Source organism: Aspergillus undulatus, assembly GCF_047715775.1.
Source record: "Aspergillus undulatus strain CBS 261.88 unplaced genomic scaffold BDV17scaffold_116, whole genome shotgun sequence".
Taxonomy (NCBI): Eukaryota; Fungi; Ascomycota; class Eurotiomycetes; order Eurotiales; family Aspergillaceae; genus Aspergillus; species Aspergillus undulatus.
Window position 1 is genome coordinate 1 of NW_027396720.1, and position 17434 is coordinate 17434.

The window sequence follows — 17434 nt, forward strand, 5'->3', positions numbered from 1 at the left end:
CGCGCCTCCCGGGGGTCGAGCAAGCCCCCCCAGCGCGCCCGCCTGGCGTACCATCGTAGCCTACGCTGGACGGAGATGAGAGCCAAGATTGCCGCACGGGCAGATTTAAACCCTTCCAAAGCAGGGTACGATGACATTGTATTGGATCCTAAAACAGTATGATACGCAGCGGAGTTTATCCTTCGTACGAGACTTCTCGGGCAGTTTAGCGAGGTGCAGCTTGATCCGGATCCCATGGAGGCCGTGGAGGAGGATCTTCACAAGTGTGAGCCTTGGAGTCCTATGATGGACTACGAATATTGCACGCCGGGGGCGGCGGAGCAACCACCAGCTAGCCTGCCTAGCCACAAAACGACCTGGCCAAACACGCATTCTGCGGGGGCCCCCTAACGCTAGGAATCAACAGGCCTACGACCACTGGAGTTAGGCGTTGAAGACGCTTGTTAAATGGTATCATACAAGCTATCGATATACACAATCAAGGGCCCAGAATGCGATTATAACCTTGGGAACGTGCAGATGGAAGCGGAGGAGAACTAATCAACGTTGCTTAATGGATGGAGAAGGGGTGGTTGTGTGTCATCCTTTACCTTTCTTACGTATGGTTTTTGGGATCTACGGCGCCGACGGCTTCATGTTCCGCTTCCGTAAGAAGCCCTCTATAGCTACATTACATGTCAGGCTAGATCAGGTATGAACTTGAATTGAATTGAATCACGTATGTGCCTGCGCTTGTGGCTGGGAATGTGAAACGACGTCGAATGCTGACGGAGGAGACAGGCAGATTGCGGGACGCTCACTTTCACCTATGGGGCCATCCGAGCCAAGGTCCGCGAGGAGCTGAGCCAGAACGCGGATCATATTGCGTTTCTCCCGTTTGCTGACCTGAAGCAAAGTGTGCTGGAGGATATCCAGTTCGTGAAGGAAAGCCCATTGATCCTGCATGTGCCGGTTACGGCTTATATTTACGAAGTGGCGTCCGGAAGGATATTGAAAGTCGCTCGATCTTGACCAAGGAGCTGTGCGGAGCGGAGCGGATTAAGTTTTCTGGTGGCGATGCGGATCAGAGATTTGGAGTCGGCGACTGTGGCGATAGTGCCTCTGTTTGGAAGAGATGGCCTATACTTGTTGGTGACGATGGCTGTGGGAAACGATGCCTTGACAGGTGCATTGGGTTGGTAATCGAGTAAGTTGTTCCGGATATCTAGACGTAGCGCGTGCAGTGCGGCCGGATGCTCCGATGAAGACGCTGGTTTATGATGTTTGATGTGACTTGGATTTGATCGGACTTTTGTTGAAGTCGGCATCTTGGTAAGGCCGGGAAGTGGAAGCTTGAGGGTGGCTTGTGCATTGGTTGGATGTTGGTCGTCGCGGATTTTGCGTTCAAGAAGTACCATAGTTCTGATCGAACGAAGGGGACAGTTGGGTTTCGTCACCAGGATGGACGAGCAAGGCTGACCACGGGATGATGTCTTCGACGGAAAAAGATCGGGGAAAGCACGAGGCGTTATGAACGGCTCGGTGAGTCGCAGCAGTGCGTCCGCTCGAGGCTAATCAAGAGAGAATGCATGCGCGACATCAAGGTTCTGCGCTGCTGGTCATAGTGCATTTGATTGAGCGTAAGTCTCCGGCCATTGTTGTCTTGATGACTGGACTGGCCGAGGGCTATTCCATTCATGACGATATTTTCGCAAGGCGCGACGGGAGGAGTCGAGACGCCGGTGCAAACATCGAGTCTTTGTGGGAAAGCGGATACTGAATCGATTAGTCGTTAATGTATAAAAGGAAGAAAGGGAACGTCAGGCAGATGGGAGCCCTCGTCATGGCTCGCCATTATACAGTAAGGGACACAGGAAGCAAACGATTCTAACACGGTGTCATTCAAACCAATGTACTATGGAAGAGATAAAACTGCCAAGCTGATTCCAAGCTATATATCACCGAGAGCACGCACGCAGCTCGTGCTATCGCATCGTGTAATGGAGAGCAGTGCATGGAGCGATGCGAGCATGACATGCTTCTCAGGCTGGCGAGGCATGCTGAGCAGCCGCGCTGGCGTCAATGCGGCGTTTGGCAGTGAAAATGCCAGCAACGCCACGTTCCTGGTTCTGGCCGAGCCAGGGTTTGCGAGCTTCTCCGAGGACCTTGCGGCCGAGATAGTAGATGAGCTGACCGATGATGATGAGGACGAACGCAATCGGGTACATCCAGTGAACACTGTAGTGGAAGACTTGGATACCGATGATGACGCCCCAGAAGTTCATGGTGAGGAGAGAGATGTTGAAGAAGGCAGCGGACGCCAGGCGAAACAGGAGAGGTGCCGTGGAATAGAAGATCGATAGACACAAGGTGTATCCGGTCAAGTAGCCACCAACCTGACCATCCCAGTGCGCATTCTTGATCGAATCGCGATCGAAGATTCCAGCCTGGACACCGTTGATAATCATGCCGAAGAAGCCCATCTGGCCAATAACTTCATACACCGGCGCCGTACTGACAAAGTATTCTTCTCCCGTATTGGCGAGACCATAGAAGCTGGCTCCGAGCAGCGCGAAAAGATCGCCCTTTATCTGATTCCCGCGCGATATGTCCCCTCCGTTCGTGCCTTGGATGTGGTCGGACGCGATCAAGACGCCCATTCCGCCGATGCAGATCAGAATACCGAGGACCTGGGAAATGTGGTATCGGACGCGGAGGAATATGAAGGAGACGAGACAGACAATGACGATAGCCCAAAAGTTGATAAGCTGCGCGCTCATCATAGTCGTGTATTCGTACGCCAGCACCATGAAGTAGTTGCCCTCGACGTCACAGAAGGACAGGATAACATCTGCAATTAAGAGGGTTAGTCACGGTCGGCAGAGGACATGAGGCGGTTGCGACGAGGGCGAGGGCGTTGGCACTCACATTTCCACCAGCGCTTCCACAGCATCTGAAACCAGCCCTTGACTCCATACTTGTAAATGGTGTAGGATGTGAAAACGAGGTTCAGCAGACAGTAGTTGAAAAAGGTCTGGAAAGCCGGAATCGAGGTTTCCTTGTTCGCGAGAAGCGTGTTGAAGGTGTTCGTGCCGGTGTTCGTGATGGCCAGGAACTGTCTGTTTGAGAAGGAATTGGTTAGTCGAAGAGCCAGATGCGAACGCGCGAGCGCTCTTACCCGAGAATGAGAGTGATGTAGAACTCCTTCGTTCGAAAGTATGCAAAAAATCCTTTCTTCTCTTCGTCAATCTGGTCTGCGGCGGTCCCGGAGCCGGATGCCCCGCCAGAAGGATTGGCATCGGCAGGTGATGAACCTTCGCTTCCGGGACTCGAGACAACTGTCTGAAATGTTGTCTGGTGCTTGGGATCAGTCATGGCGACTGTTTGCTGGTTGCCAAAAAAGCGATTGTAGCTCGAGAGTAGCGAGTTGCGGAGTACCGGACGAGATGGCGGGCGGAAGTCTTTGACGGGAGCTTTCTGACCTGTTGAACGAGCGCAAAACTCCCGGAAGTCGCTCGCCTGCGGTCTGCTCAAATATCCCAATCAACGGGGTGGGATGCGCAGGAAACCGAAGAGCAGAAAAAAAGCAACGAGGGAAGAGAGGGCAGAAAAGTTGCAGCGGGTGCAGGAGGTAGTCTGATAGACTCGGGGCGGCGGAGACGGACGTGGTTGCTAATTGGGCAGCTGGTGGTCTGGGCTCGAGATCTAAACGAGACCGATGCCTCGTGGGGGGGGCTGTTGTGCCAATCAGATGGACGAAATCGTGTCACCTTCGCGGTGGGGCTTGTCAAATCCTTGCCTGGGAGGTGGATGGTGTCGGTGGTCTCCGACAGCGACTCGGTTGGAGTTTCCAGAACAACACTTGAAGGATTCCAGCTCCCAACTCCAACTCGAAGTGGCGAAATCGTCACCACCGCCCGAGGCAGCAGGCGGCCACGCGCGGCAGAATATTGTCGCTTGTTGAGCTACGCCGACATGAATCCCCGGTAGACCTCCTCGAGTACATCGCGTTTACGTTTGCGGTCGGCGTGCTCCATCTCTTCTGTTTCGGTTGGCGCTTCCTCGGATTCTCGCGATACCCACGTTCTCAATGTCCCGTCGCCGTGAGCCGAAAAGACTTCGATGCCCTCGCCCGAAGCACCGTTTCCACGCCATGCAAGGGAGTTGATGCGGGCGGCGCTGAGAGCACTGGAATGGCCCTGTGGCTGCGATCGCCGACCCATGAGGCCCGGAACCCGGAGAAGCTTGATGAAATTGCCTTCGCGGAGTCCTAGCATGAAGATTTCGCCTCGATCGTCGGAATCGCTGAAATTGGCCCATAAAAGTGTCTCATGACCCGGGCCCAGATGATCATGTGGCAACAGTAATGGCGCTCTTTCGGCGAGGTGCAGCGACGGAGAGTTCTGGATACGTGGGCCGAAGTGAACGAGCGTATTGGCACCGGTTGCAGCTTGCCAGACGCGGATGCGGGAGTCCTGACCAACCGTCACAAGATGTGCCCCGTCAGAAGTCCACCGTACGCCAGTGACTGCACCATTGTGCGCCCGAGCATGAGGCGAGAACGCTGCGCGGCTGCGATACGAAGCTGGAGTACTGCGTGGTGCGGCGAGGCCGACTGCATCGTCCATGTCAAGTGTAGCAATCGCGGAGTTATGCCCAGCGCGGCGGATATCGAACAGAACGACTCGGTTGTCTGTGGAGGCGGACGCGAGGATGTGAGGCTGATGAGGAGCCCAGGATACGGAGAGGACGGCGGAGTTATGGCCGGGAAGGCCATGCGTGGATAACCCGGAGCGAAGGTCGAGCAATCGAACGGCTTTCTCGGAGGTTCCGGCGGCAGCGAGTAGAGGTGAACTAGGATGGGAGGACATCGAGTGACTGTACGGCGTGCAGTCGAGCTTGAAGGTATGGACGGGCGTGATGGCCGCCGGTTGCAGAGCCGAGAGCTTCAGGGACCCATCGTGGGAGGTCGTAATGATTGTAGACGGCGTGGGATCGAACGGGTATATGGAGATGGACGTAATCGCGTGCGAATGGGCTGCATCGTGCGAGAACTTGGAGATGGAGGCGGTAGGCTCGTGGATGTAGGTGAGCTCAGAGGCTCGTGCTTCCAAGTCCCACAGGTGTATTGACGCGTCAGCGCCGCCGGAAACCATGAATCGGCCCTCATATTGATCAATCGTGAGGACATTCGCTCCGGATCGATGTGCAAAGGTCTCATCAGAGTCGGGCGTCTGTGTTTTGCTGCTTGTAGACTGTGCGCTGTTGCTCGAGAAACGGATTCGCAGGGCAGGTTCGAGGTCATGGACCAGGCGAAGGGTCTGGGCGGAAGAGAAGGCGGGCGGGGAGATGGACCCAAGAGCCCTGTTCAGGAGATATGAATTCATTCATGAGCGTCGAAGGGGGCGACGGTGGGGAGAGAAGGTGTGTCACTCCCGTCACTCCTTTTCGGCGTTCGAGGTGGATCATGTGACGTGGACGCAGGGCGAACAATTCCCCGCGCCCTAAGCCCGGCTGCCTTCCTCTTTCGGCCGACACCATTGAGAGTCCATGAAGAGTGAGAGAGCTGCCAAGGCATTCAAACAATACAACTACTAGCGAAAGGGCCGATAAAGATACAGTCATTTGGTACATACACTACCTAGCACGCGCGCAACGGGAAGCGCCGAGCGTCCTCGGCGATGCTCATATCCGGTAAGTTTTGCTATAAACAGAATACAGACATGGCACAAGTTTGTCGCTGTCAAAGATACGGCTTATCTGTGATATGACAAATAGTGGCATGTCGATCTCAAAGACTGCTTGTGCTGCCGAGTGTAGCAAGCAAGCGGTTAAATATATTCGCTCCACCTTCGTGCTTTTGGCTCTCCAAGAGCTCCACCAACTCGAGTTGGCCGAAAAAGACCAATTGCACCTGTTATGTTGGAAGCTCTATGTGATCATCTTCTTGAGAAGCCTGGCCTATATCTAGAGTCTGAACTTGTAGTGTTTGCTGTCCTTTGGGCCCTCCCAGCACCAGTCAGAGTTCAGCTGGCATGAGCGGACATTGTATTGCATGAGCTCATACATAGCATTCCACGCAGAGGGTCGCCCAGTTCTCTCTTCTTCTTCAGCAATGTATGCACCACGCTCGGCAAGCATTATGTTTGTGGTAGACGCATGACCTCTTTTGTCGCCTTTCCTGGTCGGCGCTGGGTTACGCCTGTTGTCATCCTGCCTATAGCTAAAGGCGATACTGAAGTAAGCTTTTTCGCAATACGAAGCAGATTGCTCTATTTACATAGTTGTTTCTCCACGGGCATCTAATTGATGTTGGTCGCGTTGTCAAACTGTTCCAGCGGACACTGCTTTCGATCATCGACCTCGACCTTGATGGTTGTACTTTCAGATCGAACCCGTTGGTTGGGCTTCCTTTTCGTTTGCACTGTATTGTCAAGATCCGCTTTAGATACTTCTCCCCATACCCACTGGGGGCTACGACCAGGTCTTTCTCAATCACATTACCCACCGGCTTATTATTGAGCAGCAGTTTCCACTTGACTGTGTAGCAAACATATCGCGGTAGCTGCTGATCATATTCGCCTCCTCTCTCCCATTCAGCCAATGGGAGGAATCCGAGTCGATTCTGTGGCGGTTGTGGCAAGGCATGATGCGGGGAGGGGCTAGGAGAGTATCCGGTGGAACGGCCGAAATTACCTGGGGTGGGGCCGTACCGAGAATCATCGTCCCATGATTCTCCAGGATGTGAGGCATCATAGATAAAGAGGCTATCCGTCATCGCCGAGGGAGCAGGTACTACAGCCTAAAATCCTTTGAGTTGAGACGTCAGCATTGAATATATTAAGCTTTGTCAGTCGTCTAGCAACACGAGACCAAGCATTATCAAAAAGCAGGAAGGAGCTTATACAGCCAAAAAAGGACACCACGGGTTGTCACCAATCTGTTGGACTGGAAGAGCCTCAGGTACAGTATGCAGCAGCGGCTCGTGAGCTGCAGGCGAAGTCAAGATGTTGACAGATTTCCAGGTTCGGAAGCACAGTGGTGTTTGGTTTGTTTGCATCGAATATCCCAGATGGAGCAGAACGTGCAAACCAGTCAAACTTCCGGGTATCGATCGGACCGTTGCTTCTGCGTCTGAGTGATACCCCACTTCAGTTCCTTGATTGAACCTCTTCGGCTTTGTGTTCTTACCCTCCAAAGCAAAACTGCAAGTTGACTCACCGCCAAGCTGAGCCCACAATGCCCACCCTCGACCCGAACCTCTACACCGTCGCATGGATCGCTCCACTTGAGATCGAGGTACAAGCTGCCTTGCATATGTTGGATAAACCGCATACAGGAGGATTTCCAGTCGGCCCTAGGGATGACTATTTATTCCACGCGGGTGAGATCCACGGGCATAATGTCGTGATCGCCACGTTTGCTGCTGGCCAACGGTACGGCACAAACTCTGCCGCGTCCCTCGCAAGCCACATCAGAAAGTTTTTCCCAAACCTATGGTTTGGGCTTCTCGTGGGTGTTGCTGCGGGACTCCCGAACCTTTCATGCTCGCCCCCGCGCGATATTCGATTAGGCGATGTTATTGTGGCTTATTGTCCTCCTAGCGGAGGTTCTCCAGCAATTGTACCTTACGGACTGGGAAAACAGAAGGGAGGCGATGACTTTGAGTTGCTGTGCAACGGACATTCCCTGCCTCAAACACAACGCATTGTAGGGTCCGCAATTGGTAAACTCAAGGCGGAAAAGCGAGACAGCCAAGTGATATTGGGCTACTACAGAAATATAGCAGAGACAGCCACGAAGTTTCCAGACCCGGGGCAGGAAAATGACTTTCTTTATCTATCTGGTAGTGACCAACCAGTTCCACGGCAACGCCGACCGGACGCTGAACGCACGCGTGTATGGTACGGACCGATTGGGTCCGGCGATAGGCTGCTGAAAAGTTACCGAGATCGGGATACAATGAGAGACAAGTACAATATAATTGGCCTAGAAATGGAGGCTGCCGGTGTCTTGAACGAGATCCCAGTGGGAACCATTCGAGGGGTTTGTGATTATGGCGACGAGCGGAAGAATAAAGACTGGCAGCCTTATGCAGCGGTGATGGCAGCGGCGTTTGCGAAGGCAGTATTGGAGGAAATAACCCCGAAGTCTGCACGCTTCGTAGGTATGAGATCAGGTAATTGTCATTTCGTCCTATTACGCATCTCTTCTGATGACTAACTAGACTAGTTTTCACGGATGAAGACAAGGCCTGCCTGCGTAATTTGCTGGTTACCGATCCAGAAGCCGAGCGACGACGCATGGAGGCCACAAAGGGCGGCTTACTAAATGACTCATTTCGATGGGTCTTGGAAAATGCTGAATTCCGGAAATGGCATAGCAGTTCTCAGAGCCAGTTGCTTTGGATCAAGGGAGATCCTGGCAAGGGCAAGACCATGCTCATGATTGGAATAGTAAATGAACTATTACTCCAAGACCAGTCGCAGCCCTCACAATCAATAGCCTACTTCCTCTGCCAAGCAACAGATCCCAAATTAAACAATGCCACCAGTGTCCTACGGAGTTTGATCTATATGATAATCCAGCAACAGCCGCATTTGATCTCTCATTTGCGAAAAAGATATGACACCGACCCGAAACTGTTTGAAAAGGGAAATACGTTTTACAGCTTATCTGCGATTTTTGAGAGCATTATCCAAGATTCCACGCAAGCTACGACCTTGCTACTTGTTGATGCTCTTGACGAGTGCGAAACTGGTCTATCTGATCTGCTCAAGCTTATTGCAAAGACCAGGTTCATGCCAGCTGCCCAGGTGAAGTGGATTGTCTCCAGCCGAAATAGGGAGGATATTGAGCAAGAACTAGAGTTCGGCAATGAGGAAACCAAGCTCAGCCTTGAGCTAAATGCCAATCATGTATCTGATGCCGTTGCAGCATATATTAATCACAAAGTATCTCGGCTAAAAGCACTCCAGCGCAATGGAATCCTCTTGGAACAGGTTAAGGAAGAACTGCTTCGAAAGTCCGATGGCACATTCCTATGGGTGGCCCTGGTGGCTCAAGAAATGCAGAACTGCCGGCGTTCGATGGCAATGGTTAAGCTGTTGGAGGGAATCCCCCGAGGCTTAACTCCACTCTACGATCGAATGCTTCAACAGATACAACTTTTCCAAGGCCTAGACCGCGAATTATGCATATTGATCCTCTCAATTGTGACGCTCGGTTACCGACCGCTTCACTTGCACGAATTATGTCTTGTAGCTGGCTTGCATAAGCAACAATACGGCTTGGACGATCTGAAAGATATTGTTGGCATGTGTGGATCATTTCTTACAATTCGGGATGACTATGTTTACCTGATACATCAATCTGCTAAAGACTACCTTGGTGATGCCAAGGTAGCAGCTGCCATTTTTCCGTCTGGGCCCTCTGCAATACACCACAGAATATTTCGCGAGTCTTTGCAGAACCTCTCAGCTAAACTACGATACAACATTTACAATCTTGATAATCCAGGAGCTCCAGTATCTGAAATCGCGACCCTTCGCCCATGTCCTGACCCGCTCTTTGACCTGCGATACAGTTGCACATATTGGTTGGACCATTTTATCAATTCCACGCCACCGGAGAAGCCTGAAGCATCAGAATATCAAATATCTAAATTCTTCGAGCATCATCTCCTGCACTGGTTAGAAAGCCTTGGCCTTATTCGCGAGCTCCAACACGGGATCTTGAGCCTTAAGAAGCTTTCAGCTCGACATACCCAGCATCAGGCTATCTTTGAGGAAGGCAAAAGGTTTGCAAGTGCTAATGCTATGATAATACAAGAGGCACCGTTACAAGCGTATAGTACCGCCCTTGTCTTTTGTCCTCAAAAAAGCTGGAGTAAAAGACTTTATTGGAATCAGCGGTTCAACTTCATAGAACAGGTATATGTGATGCAGGAGTCCTGGCATCCATGTAGGCAAGTCCTCGAGGGCCATCAGGACTGGGTCAATACAGTGGCCTTCTCACCTGACGGGAAGACGCTCGCGTCCGCTTCCGGTGACAAGACAATCCGGCTCTGGGACGCGGCCTCTGGTACTGAGAAACAGGTCCTAGAGGGCCATCAGCACCGGGTTAAAGCAGTGGCCTTCTCATCTGACGGGCAGACACTTGCATCCGCTTCCAATGACAAGACAATCCGGCTCTGGGACGCGGCCGCTGGTGCCGAGAGACAGGTCCTAGAGGGCCATCGGGGCCAGGTCAACGCAGTGGCCTTCTCAAGTGACAGGCAGACACTCGCGTTCGAGACAATCCAGGTCTGGGACGCGGCCTCTGGTGCCGAGAAACAGGTCCTAGAAGGCCATCGGGGCCAGGTCAACGCAGTGGCCTTCTCACCTGATGGGAAGACACTCGCGTCCGCTTCCATTGACAAGACAATCCGGCTCTGGGACGCGGCATCTGGTACCGAGAAACAGGTTCTAAAGGGCCATCAGGGCCAGGTCAACGCAGTGGACTTCTCACCTAACGGGCAGACGCTCGCGTCTGCTTCTAGTGACAAGACAATCCAGCTCTGGGACCTGGCCTCTAGTACTAAGAAACAGGTCCTTGAAGGCCATCAAGGCTGGATTAGCGCAGTAGCCTTCTCGCCTGATGGGCAGACGCTCGCGTCTGCTTCCATTGACAAGACAATCCGGCTCTGGGACGTGGCCTCTGGTGCCGAGAAACAGGTCCTAGAAGGCCATCAGGACTGGGTCAACGCAGTGGCCTTCTCGCCTAATGGGCAGACGCTCGCATTCGCTTCTATTGATAAGACAATCCGGCTCTGGGATCCGGCCACGGGGCTCGAGAAGGATAAGCATCATCTTGACATAGTAGTAACCGCATGTTCCTTCTCAGATAATGGCTGCCTTAAGACTGACCGCGGTTCACTTTCTTTGAACCACCAAACTTGCAACTTCTCCATTGAACGGCCAGAGAATGAAATATTCATACATGAGAAATGGGTGACTCGCAACAAGCAGCGTTTGATCTGGCTTCCACCAGACTTTCGGGCGACATGTGCGGTTACCAGTGGCAATAATGTGGTTCTTGGCCATAGATCAGGCCGCTTGACATTTTTGTGGTTGAATTAACAAGTCTCATCCTGTCCTGCATACTATTTTTCCAGGTGCTTCTTGACCATCTTCCAACTCACTATATCCTCTAATCACTCTATTAAACGGGGCCTTGGGGGCCACGGTCTCTATATACTTGGTGATTTGCCACCCTAAAAAAAACATTCTATATAACCTGTACCAATCAGCGCTGAGCAGGGGCAGACAGGAAATTAGTGGCCCCGGGCTCTAGCGACAGTATTATCAACCATGCCGAGGCTGGTCTTCAGATCTGGGGCAATTCATAATTGACCCGCAGGCCGTTAGACCGAATATTTTGATAGATGATTAATGACAACTTCGCGGCCTCCGCAGGCGAACTTGGGTATCACTGATGGTCAAATTAATAATTGGATTTCATCCACCGTCTACCATACTGTTGCACGCATGGCCTGATATCAAGGTGTTGTCGCCATTAAGGTGCGTTACTAGTGATTACTCATACTTTAGTCAGCGATCCCGCTTCTTCTGTGGGTCCGTCCCCTTCGAGATAGAGGAACATCTATCTCATGAAATCGAACCATACGTTTAACACATACCATATCTTTCCATATCAGATTGCCAATGAGTGTCTCGACTATACATAAGGTATGCGAAAGGTGTGGCTATCTAGGAAGGCGGGTACTCCCCTCATCGTGACTTATGGGATAATAAGTTTTCCGTTACATTATAGGTTCGATACGAAACTTTCTTTCCACTTTAGGATCCACTTTTCTAGACACTAGGCGGATTTGTCTTTTTAAATTAGGGCTTGGAAAACATTATGGGGGTCAGCCTAGGTGTAAATTACTCGATATCAACCCCTAATAAGATCAAAGAATGAAGGTCTGATTTCTCAATCTAGCTGCAAACGGTGGTTTAAATACACAGATAATAATCAGCAATCTAGCCGGAAACGGCAACTAGAAGAGACATAACTTTTGAACGGTGGCAATATCAGAAAATTTCTGCATAAACCTCGGTGATCGGAGGTCGTCAATCCGATATCCTAAATAGGCAGGTCGTACGGTCGACAGAGTAGTAGAGTAGTAGGCTGCTACAAGAGTATCAGAAACTGTCAGTAATCAACCTGGCGCGACACAGCCATAATATAACAGTAAGGAAGAAAGATATTCAATACCAGACATGCCCAATAGAGCTTGACAAGTATAACAAGCAAGCAAGCCCTGCAGGCCTTGTACGATATAACAAGTGTCACGCAGTGTGCATACTTCGCTATAACGTAATCCACGGGCGAGCCGCGCTTACGGGCGAACCGCGCCTTTCTGCTGCTTCCCCATGTCAGCGTTCTTCAACGCGTCACCTCTTTACTATTTCTTCATAAAATGCCTCTATCTAAGGAATCCCGCATGCAGATGGCAATTACTGCAATAGAAACAGGAAAGATACAAAAAATAAAAAAGGTTGCTAGGACATTTAACGTGCCTGAATCTACCATTCGCGAGCGGCTTGCAGGTGTGTTAAACGTATGGTTTGATTTCATGAGATAGATGTAGTTGACGGCTGAAGCCCTCGGTATCCTTTGCATGTAGGTCATCACCGAACTCTGAAAACAGTCTGGCAGTGAGGGGTTGCTTGTGCATGCAAGCGCCATGTAGAGGGGTGAGGGGTATCTTGTGATCGGTAAAGACGTTGCTGACGTCAGATATCCCTTTTGACAATATCTTGATAATGTCATCGTGGCAATGCTTGATGGCGAAACACAGAGGAGTTCTTCCGACCTCGTTATTTTGCTGAGGGTTGAATCCTCTATCCAGGGGGAGCTTTACCGTTGAAAGCGCACCACGGTAAGCCGCCGCGTGCAAAAGACTTGAGCGGTCTACCAGAGTAGGAGCGTACTTCGTACTCCACTAGAGGTCAAGAAATTTGGCAACCGCGGTATGAATGTCTTTCGCTATGGCATAAAGGAGTCCAGTCCCTCCTTGCAAATCCATGTCGAGTATCTTGATCACCCAGCTTTGTCCCGGTTAGTCCCGGATGCGTCTGGGAGCATTCACTGAACACTCCGTGCAGGCACCTGAACGCTCACCCCACAGCCCGGAGCCACTCCCTCAGCAAAAAGCGGCACCACGTCGGGCCGAATCCGGAAACAGGAGTTCCAGAGTTTCCACAGAAATCCTACAAACAAGTGAACTGTTAGATTCTGATGTATGGACGTTGCTTGATGCGGCGGCTACACCATTTAGTGTTGCAATGATAGATGGAATGAGCCTGGGAGTCCCAGCCCGTCTGCGAACTCAAACAGTCTCGCGCGGCAGGATTAGCATGTTGAAAATATGATTGATGGCCGCTCAGCGACTTTCCTTCAGCTTTACCTTCATAGCTGGCAACTGGAAGCCCTGATCTCCACACCCTGTCGACGTATGGACCGGACGAAACTCAACAGAAGGTAATATAATATTTCTCCGAAGTAGTTTGATATTACCTCCACAGGTGACGGAACGTTGATAGGGCCCAATCGCGATCGAAAGCAGGTGCCAGGATAATTTTGTTGAATTCGGAAGCCGGTACGCTTTTCGTCCAAGAGGACAGTTGCCGAGGTTTCCCTTAAGTGTCTATAGAATTGCTCGGTATGTGGGTACATTGCTCCGGAGGTGTGGAACATAAGCAGTAATTATTCCATTTCGCAGAGCTTAGTGATCATGCAGGATGATCGGGGAGAGGTATAGTTGTTGACGGGAAGTAAAATATAGGTTAATACAACCTCAACAACAGTTGAAGAACATACACAACCAGGCCCATCTAACAATCAACAACATCCCGATTTCCCATGGCCCCCTCAATATACTCAAACTCGCCTAGAAGATCGAATCCAGAAAGGATACTTGCTACAGAGATTGGAGACGCAATTGTACACCACACGGCATAGCACTCCAACAACCACATAGCCGGCGACAAGACAGGCTCCGACTGCATTAGGGGAACAAGAACAATGTACGCTACCCGATCCGCCCAATGACCTATCTGCGCGCTACACGTCGCGCAGCATTCTGGCGTCATTGCCCATCGTCCAGCAAGCGCAATTCGAGCGGCTGCGCCAAGGGCAGCTGAGTTGGTGATCTCTGGCGCTAGCGGGATGGCTGAGGAGATTGTGACGGGGGTTGAATCAATCATGGCGGCGAAGCTGTGCTGGCAGGGTTTGCAGAGGGCTGGTGCTGGGACCCCTGGGGCTTGGAGGACAGAGTCCCATGATACTGAAGTTGCTTGTGCGGTGTAGGGTTTCGTCCTTCGGGGCTGGACATGTGCGAGCGAGCTTGGATCGAGTGCCCGTTGCCATAAGTTCTCTGCCGAGTCAGATTTGAAACCCAGATTATTGAGTACCACGTCCTTTTGTGAGTTTGCTAGCACGAGCTTGGCTTTTGCATGGGACGAGTGAGTTAATTGCCGGTGGTATTTAACAACGCGCTCCCATGTGCGGTAGCGGCCGTTGAAAGGCGCCCAGGCTGCAGTAACCAGGAGAGCACTGTCCCCATATAGGGGCGTCTTATCAGCAGTCAACAGAGAGACTCTGTGTGCGATCTGATCTATCGCCGTCCGAACGAAAAGGCAGTGCAGGTCGTCCTTGGCGAGGCCCGCCGCGTGCGCGTACATGACCGAGGACATCCGATTCGAGCTCCCGATGTCGTACAACAGATCATGGGTGTTGGCAAGCACCATTGCTGCAAACATACCGGTCTTGCTCTTAATGTACTCTGCCTCGCTCTGGTATCCGAAAGGACACAAGCCAGCGCAATCAGCTACCGTCCCGGATACCCAGTCCCCAGGAGCGATATCTGCAGGACCCAGGCTCGTTGCGCCGTACTTGCCCACACACCACGCCTGCTGTATGCGGCGGACCTCCTTTTGCAAATCGAAGCTGAGCATAGCGGCTAGGGTGGCTCCAGTCAGAGCCGCCGAGTTCCGGTCGTCCTTGAGCTTAAGTGCCTTACGCGCTACGTCGATAGCGCGCTTGAATCCGGACTTATTTGCCTCGTTAAAGTCAAAATCATAATCCACAGTGCTGAGCATCTGTAGTGAAGCGCAGTCAGGTGCGTCTGCTCGAGAGATGATCTTCTTCTGTAGACCGAGATAGATGAAGAGTGTGCATGGGCCGATGGGTGGGAACCCGCCGCCGTTCCATTCACCCTCGTCCAAGAGGGCAGAGTAGGTCGTGTTAGCCTTCCAGGCGGTACCTCCTAGCGTCTTGGGGCCGATGCTAGTTAGGCCCTTGGGGTCACTGGGGTTGGAAATGGTCATTCTCAATCCCTTAAGCACTTCTTTGGGCTTGCCTTGGCGTATTGTGTTGTATATCCTTGCACATTGCAGAACATCACGCATCAATTGGGGATGAAGTCCCTCTTGGGGTTGTGTGTCTGAAAGCCATTTCCAACCTGGCAGCGTGCCGACAAGCCCACTTTCCACCTCTTGGTGTCTGGAGGTAGGTGAATCATTGAATTGTCTCATAGTATTTTTGCCCATCTCAGACAGCACGAGACCAAGGCCACCCAAATCATCTGTTATAGGGAGAAGAGAGTCTTGCTCGAGGCGCACGAAGCGGAGCATCAGATTCTTGGGAACGACCATAGAAAACGAACTGAGGGCATTTTGTACTTCTGGCAAGTGGCGAGAATCATGAGGCAAAGACCAACAAAAGTTGGCAAGCAGCGCCACTAACAAGGTACGGTGTTCGTAGTAAGCGAAAACACGCGCCGGACACTGTCTGGGACCGCGCGCGAATGGAAGAAAATGTGCGGTTCTGTCAGAGACACCACCAGAATCTTCTAGGTGGCGTTCTGGGCGGAAAGTGTAGGGCTCTGGATAGACTGCTGGATCATGGTGGATGGCATGGATATTGACCGTTATAGATGCTCCCTGTGGAATATGATGTTTCCCCAATTTGACGGGCTGAGTAGCCACGCGCGAGATAAGGAACGCCGTAGGGCTATTGGTTCGAAGAGCTTCTTTGATGCAAGCGTCAAGGTAGGGTAGCCGTTTAAGATCCTCCTGCGTTGGTTCGTTCATTCGCGAGACCTGTTGCTGCACTTCGAGGCGGCATTTCTCTTGGATTCTGGGATGCTTGGCCAGGTAGTAAACCAGTGAGGCTATCGACCCGGTGGAGGTTTCATGGCCCGCAGTGAAGGTGCTGATCACGGTATTCACACGTAATTCCTGGCTCAGTGGCGGGTTGCTCTCAATCAACGTCGTCATCATGTCGCTGTCCCTCTTCGCTGCAGGAGTCGCCTCCTTCTCTGCTAAGCTACCAGTGACCTGCGCTCGAAACCAATCAATCTTCTTCTGCAAGGCCCGTCTCGGTAGAACAGTCTCCAGCCACGGAAACAGAAGATAGAGAGGACTGGCAATCCCAGTCATGATGCTGTTGTACACAGACACAAACTCCGGTTCTTCCCTTAAGCAACCAAGATTCATCCCCAGGAGCGCGGTGCCTACAACATCCAGCGCGTATTTACGGCTGAGATCACAGAAGTCGATGCAGTCTCCGCGTCCCTCGGACTTGCTAATGTTTTCAACTACAGCCTGTGATAACGAATTAAATATCTCAATTGGCAGGTGTTTGTCAAAGCCGCCGCGGACAATAGCCGCCTCTTGTTTCCAGAGTGCGCCATTGTCCATGGCGATACCGGATTTACCAACGAGTCGCCACAACAACAGTCCGTCAGGTGGGCGTTCTTTGGGAAAGGTTTTGATGTCCTTGAGCATACTTGTTGCTACCTAGCATAAAGCGTTAGACCAGGTGTTCTTCATAGAGCAAGCCGCAGACGAGGGGGAGGGGTGGATAATGGAGCATAGTAGTAAGGGTTCTGGTACCTGGTCCCTAATGATATGAATAATCCAACGACCAAAAGCCCAGACGAGCACGACGTCCTCTCCGTCCTCCATGAATGGCAAAATCAGCTTTCTGGTTCTGACATCTTCTGGCTCTGCTTTTGCATATGACCAAAGGAGCTTGGGTATGGACACACGTGGGAGATGTCGTAGTTCCGGCGGTACAGCAAAGATCCGCCACGCCCATACAGCAAAAAGCGAGGTCAAGGAAATGAACAGGTAAATGGCGGCCCAGTCCGTCGTGGACATGTTCCTCTCGAGGTGAAGTGCACTGAGGTATGCGGAGGTCTTCATGTTGACGATCCTCAGAAAGGTCTTGCTTTCTTGACTTGAATCTCAATTCCATCCGACGTGCTCAATTTCCACCTTAAATATTGACAATAGCACGTGTTAGGTCCTGCCATGAGACCGACATCTCTCCCTGATTGTCTTTTCTATGGCGTCACTTCATTCTAAATCCAACACTACCGGGGTTAATACAGCAAACCCTC

General features: G+C 51.7%; 5 protein-coding genes across 5 annotated transcripts; 2 read left to right on the plus strand and 3 right to left on the minus strand.

Moving 5' to 3' along the window:
• Window positions 1–601: 601 nt before the first annotated feature.
• BDV17DRAFT_296730 (uncharacterized protein) lies at window positions 602–1190 on the plus strand (the record flags this gene model as incomplete). The annotated part of the gene is made up of 3 exons (XM_073763364.1): window positions 602–691; window positions 781–914; window positions 974–1190. The coding sequence occupies 3 exons, from the start codon at window positions 602–604 to the stop codon at window positions 1188–1190; spliced, it is 441 nt and encodes a 146-aa protein (XP_073609878.1).
• A 519-nt stretch (window positions 1191–1709) lies between these two features.
• BDV17DRAFT_25399 (DUF914 domain membrane protein) lies at window positions 1710–3649 on the minus strand. The gene is made up of 3 exons (XM_073756720.1): window positions 3158–3649; window positions 2908–3098; window positions 1710–2830 (listed from the first exon to the last, which is right to left on the minus strand). Exons 1-3 carry the CDS (start codon window positions 3352–3354, stop codon window positions 2022–2024), a joined length of 1197 nt encoding a protein of 398 aa, XP_073609879.1. The 5' UTR covers window positions 3355–3649; the 3' UTR covers window positions 1710–2021.
• Window positions 3650–5393, minus strand: BDV17DRAFT_25398 (WD repeat protein). Its single transcript, XM_073756718.1, has one exon. The coding sequence runs from the start codon at window positions 5364–5366 to the stop codon at window positions 3945–3947; it is 1422 nt and encodes a 473-aa protein (XP_073609880.1). The 5' UTR covers window positions 5367–5393; the 3' UTR covers window positions 3650–3944.
• Window positions 5394–6758: 1365 nt separating this feature from the next.
• BDV17DRAFT_25494 (uncharacterized protein) lies at window positions 6759–10973 on the plus strand. Its single transcript, XM_073756856.1, has 3 exons — window positions 6759–8158; window positions 8212–10037; window positions 10403–10973. Exons 1-3 carry the CDS (start codon window positions 7219–7221, stop codon window positions 10490–10492), a joined length of 2856 nt encoding a protein of 951 aa, XP_073609881.1. The 5' UTR covers window positions 6759–7218; the 3' UTR covers window positions 10493–10973.
• A 2357-nt stretch (window positions 10974–13330) lies between these two features.
• On the minus strand, window positions 13331–15552 carry BDV17DRAFT_25506 (uncharacterized protein). Its single transcript, XM_073756876.1, has 2 exons — window positions 15522–15552; window positions 13331–15376 (listed from the first exon to the last, which is right to left on the minus strand). Exon 2 carries the CDS (start codon window positions 15354–15356, stop codon window positions 13863–13865), a length of 1494 nt encoding a protein of 497 aa, XP_073609882.1. The 5' UTR covers window positions 15357–15376; window positions 15522–15552; the 3' UTR covers window positions 13331–13862.
• Window positions 15553–17434: the final 1882 nt, after the last annotated feature.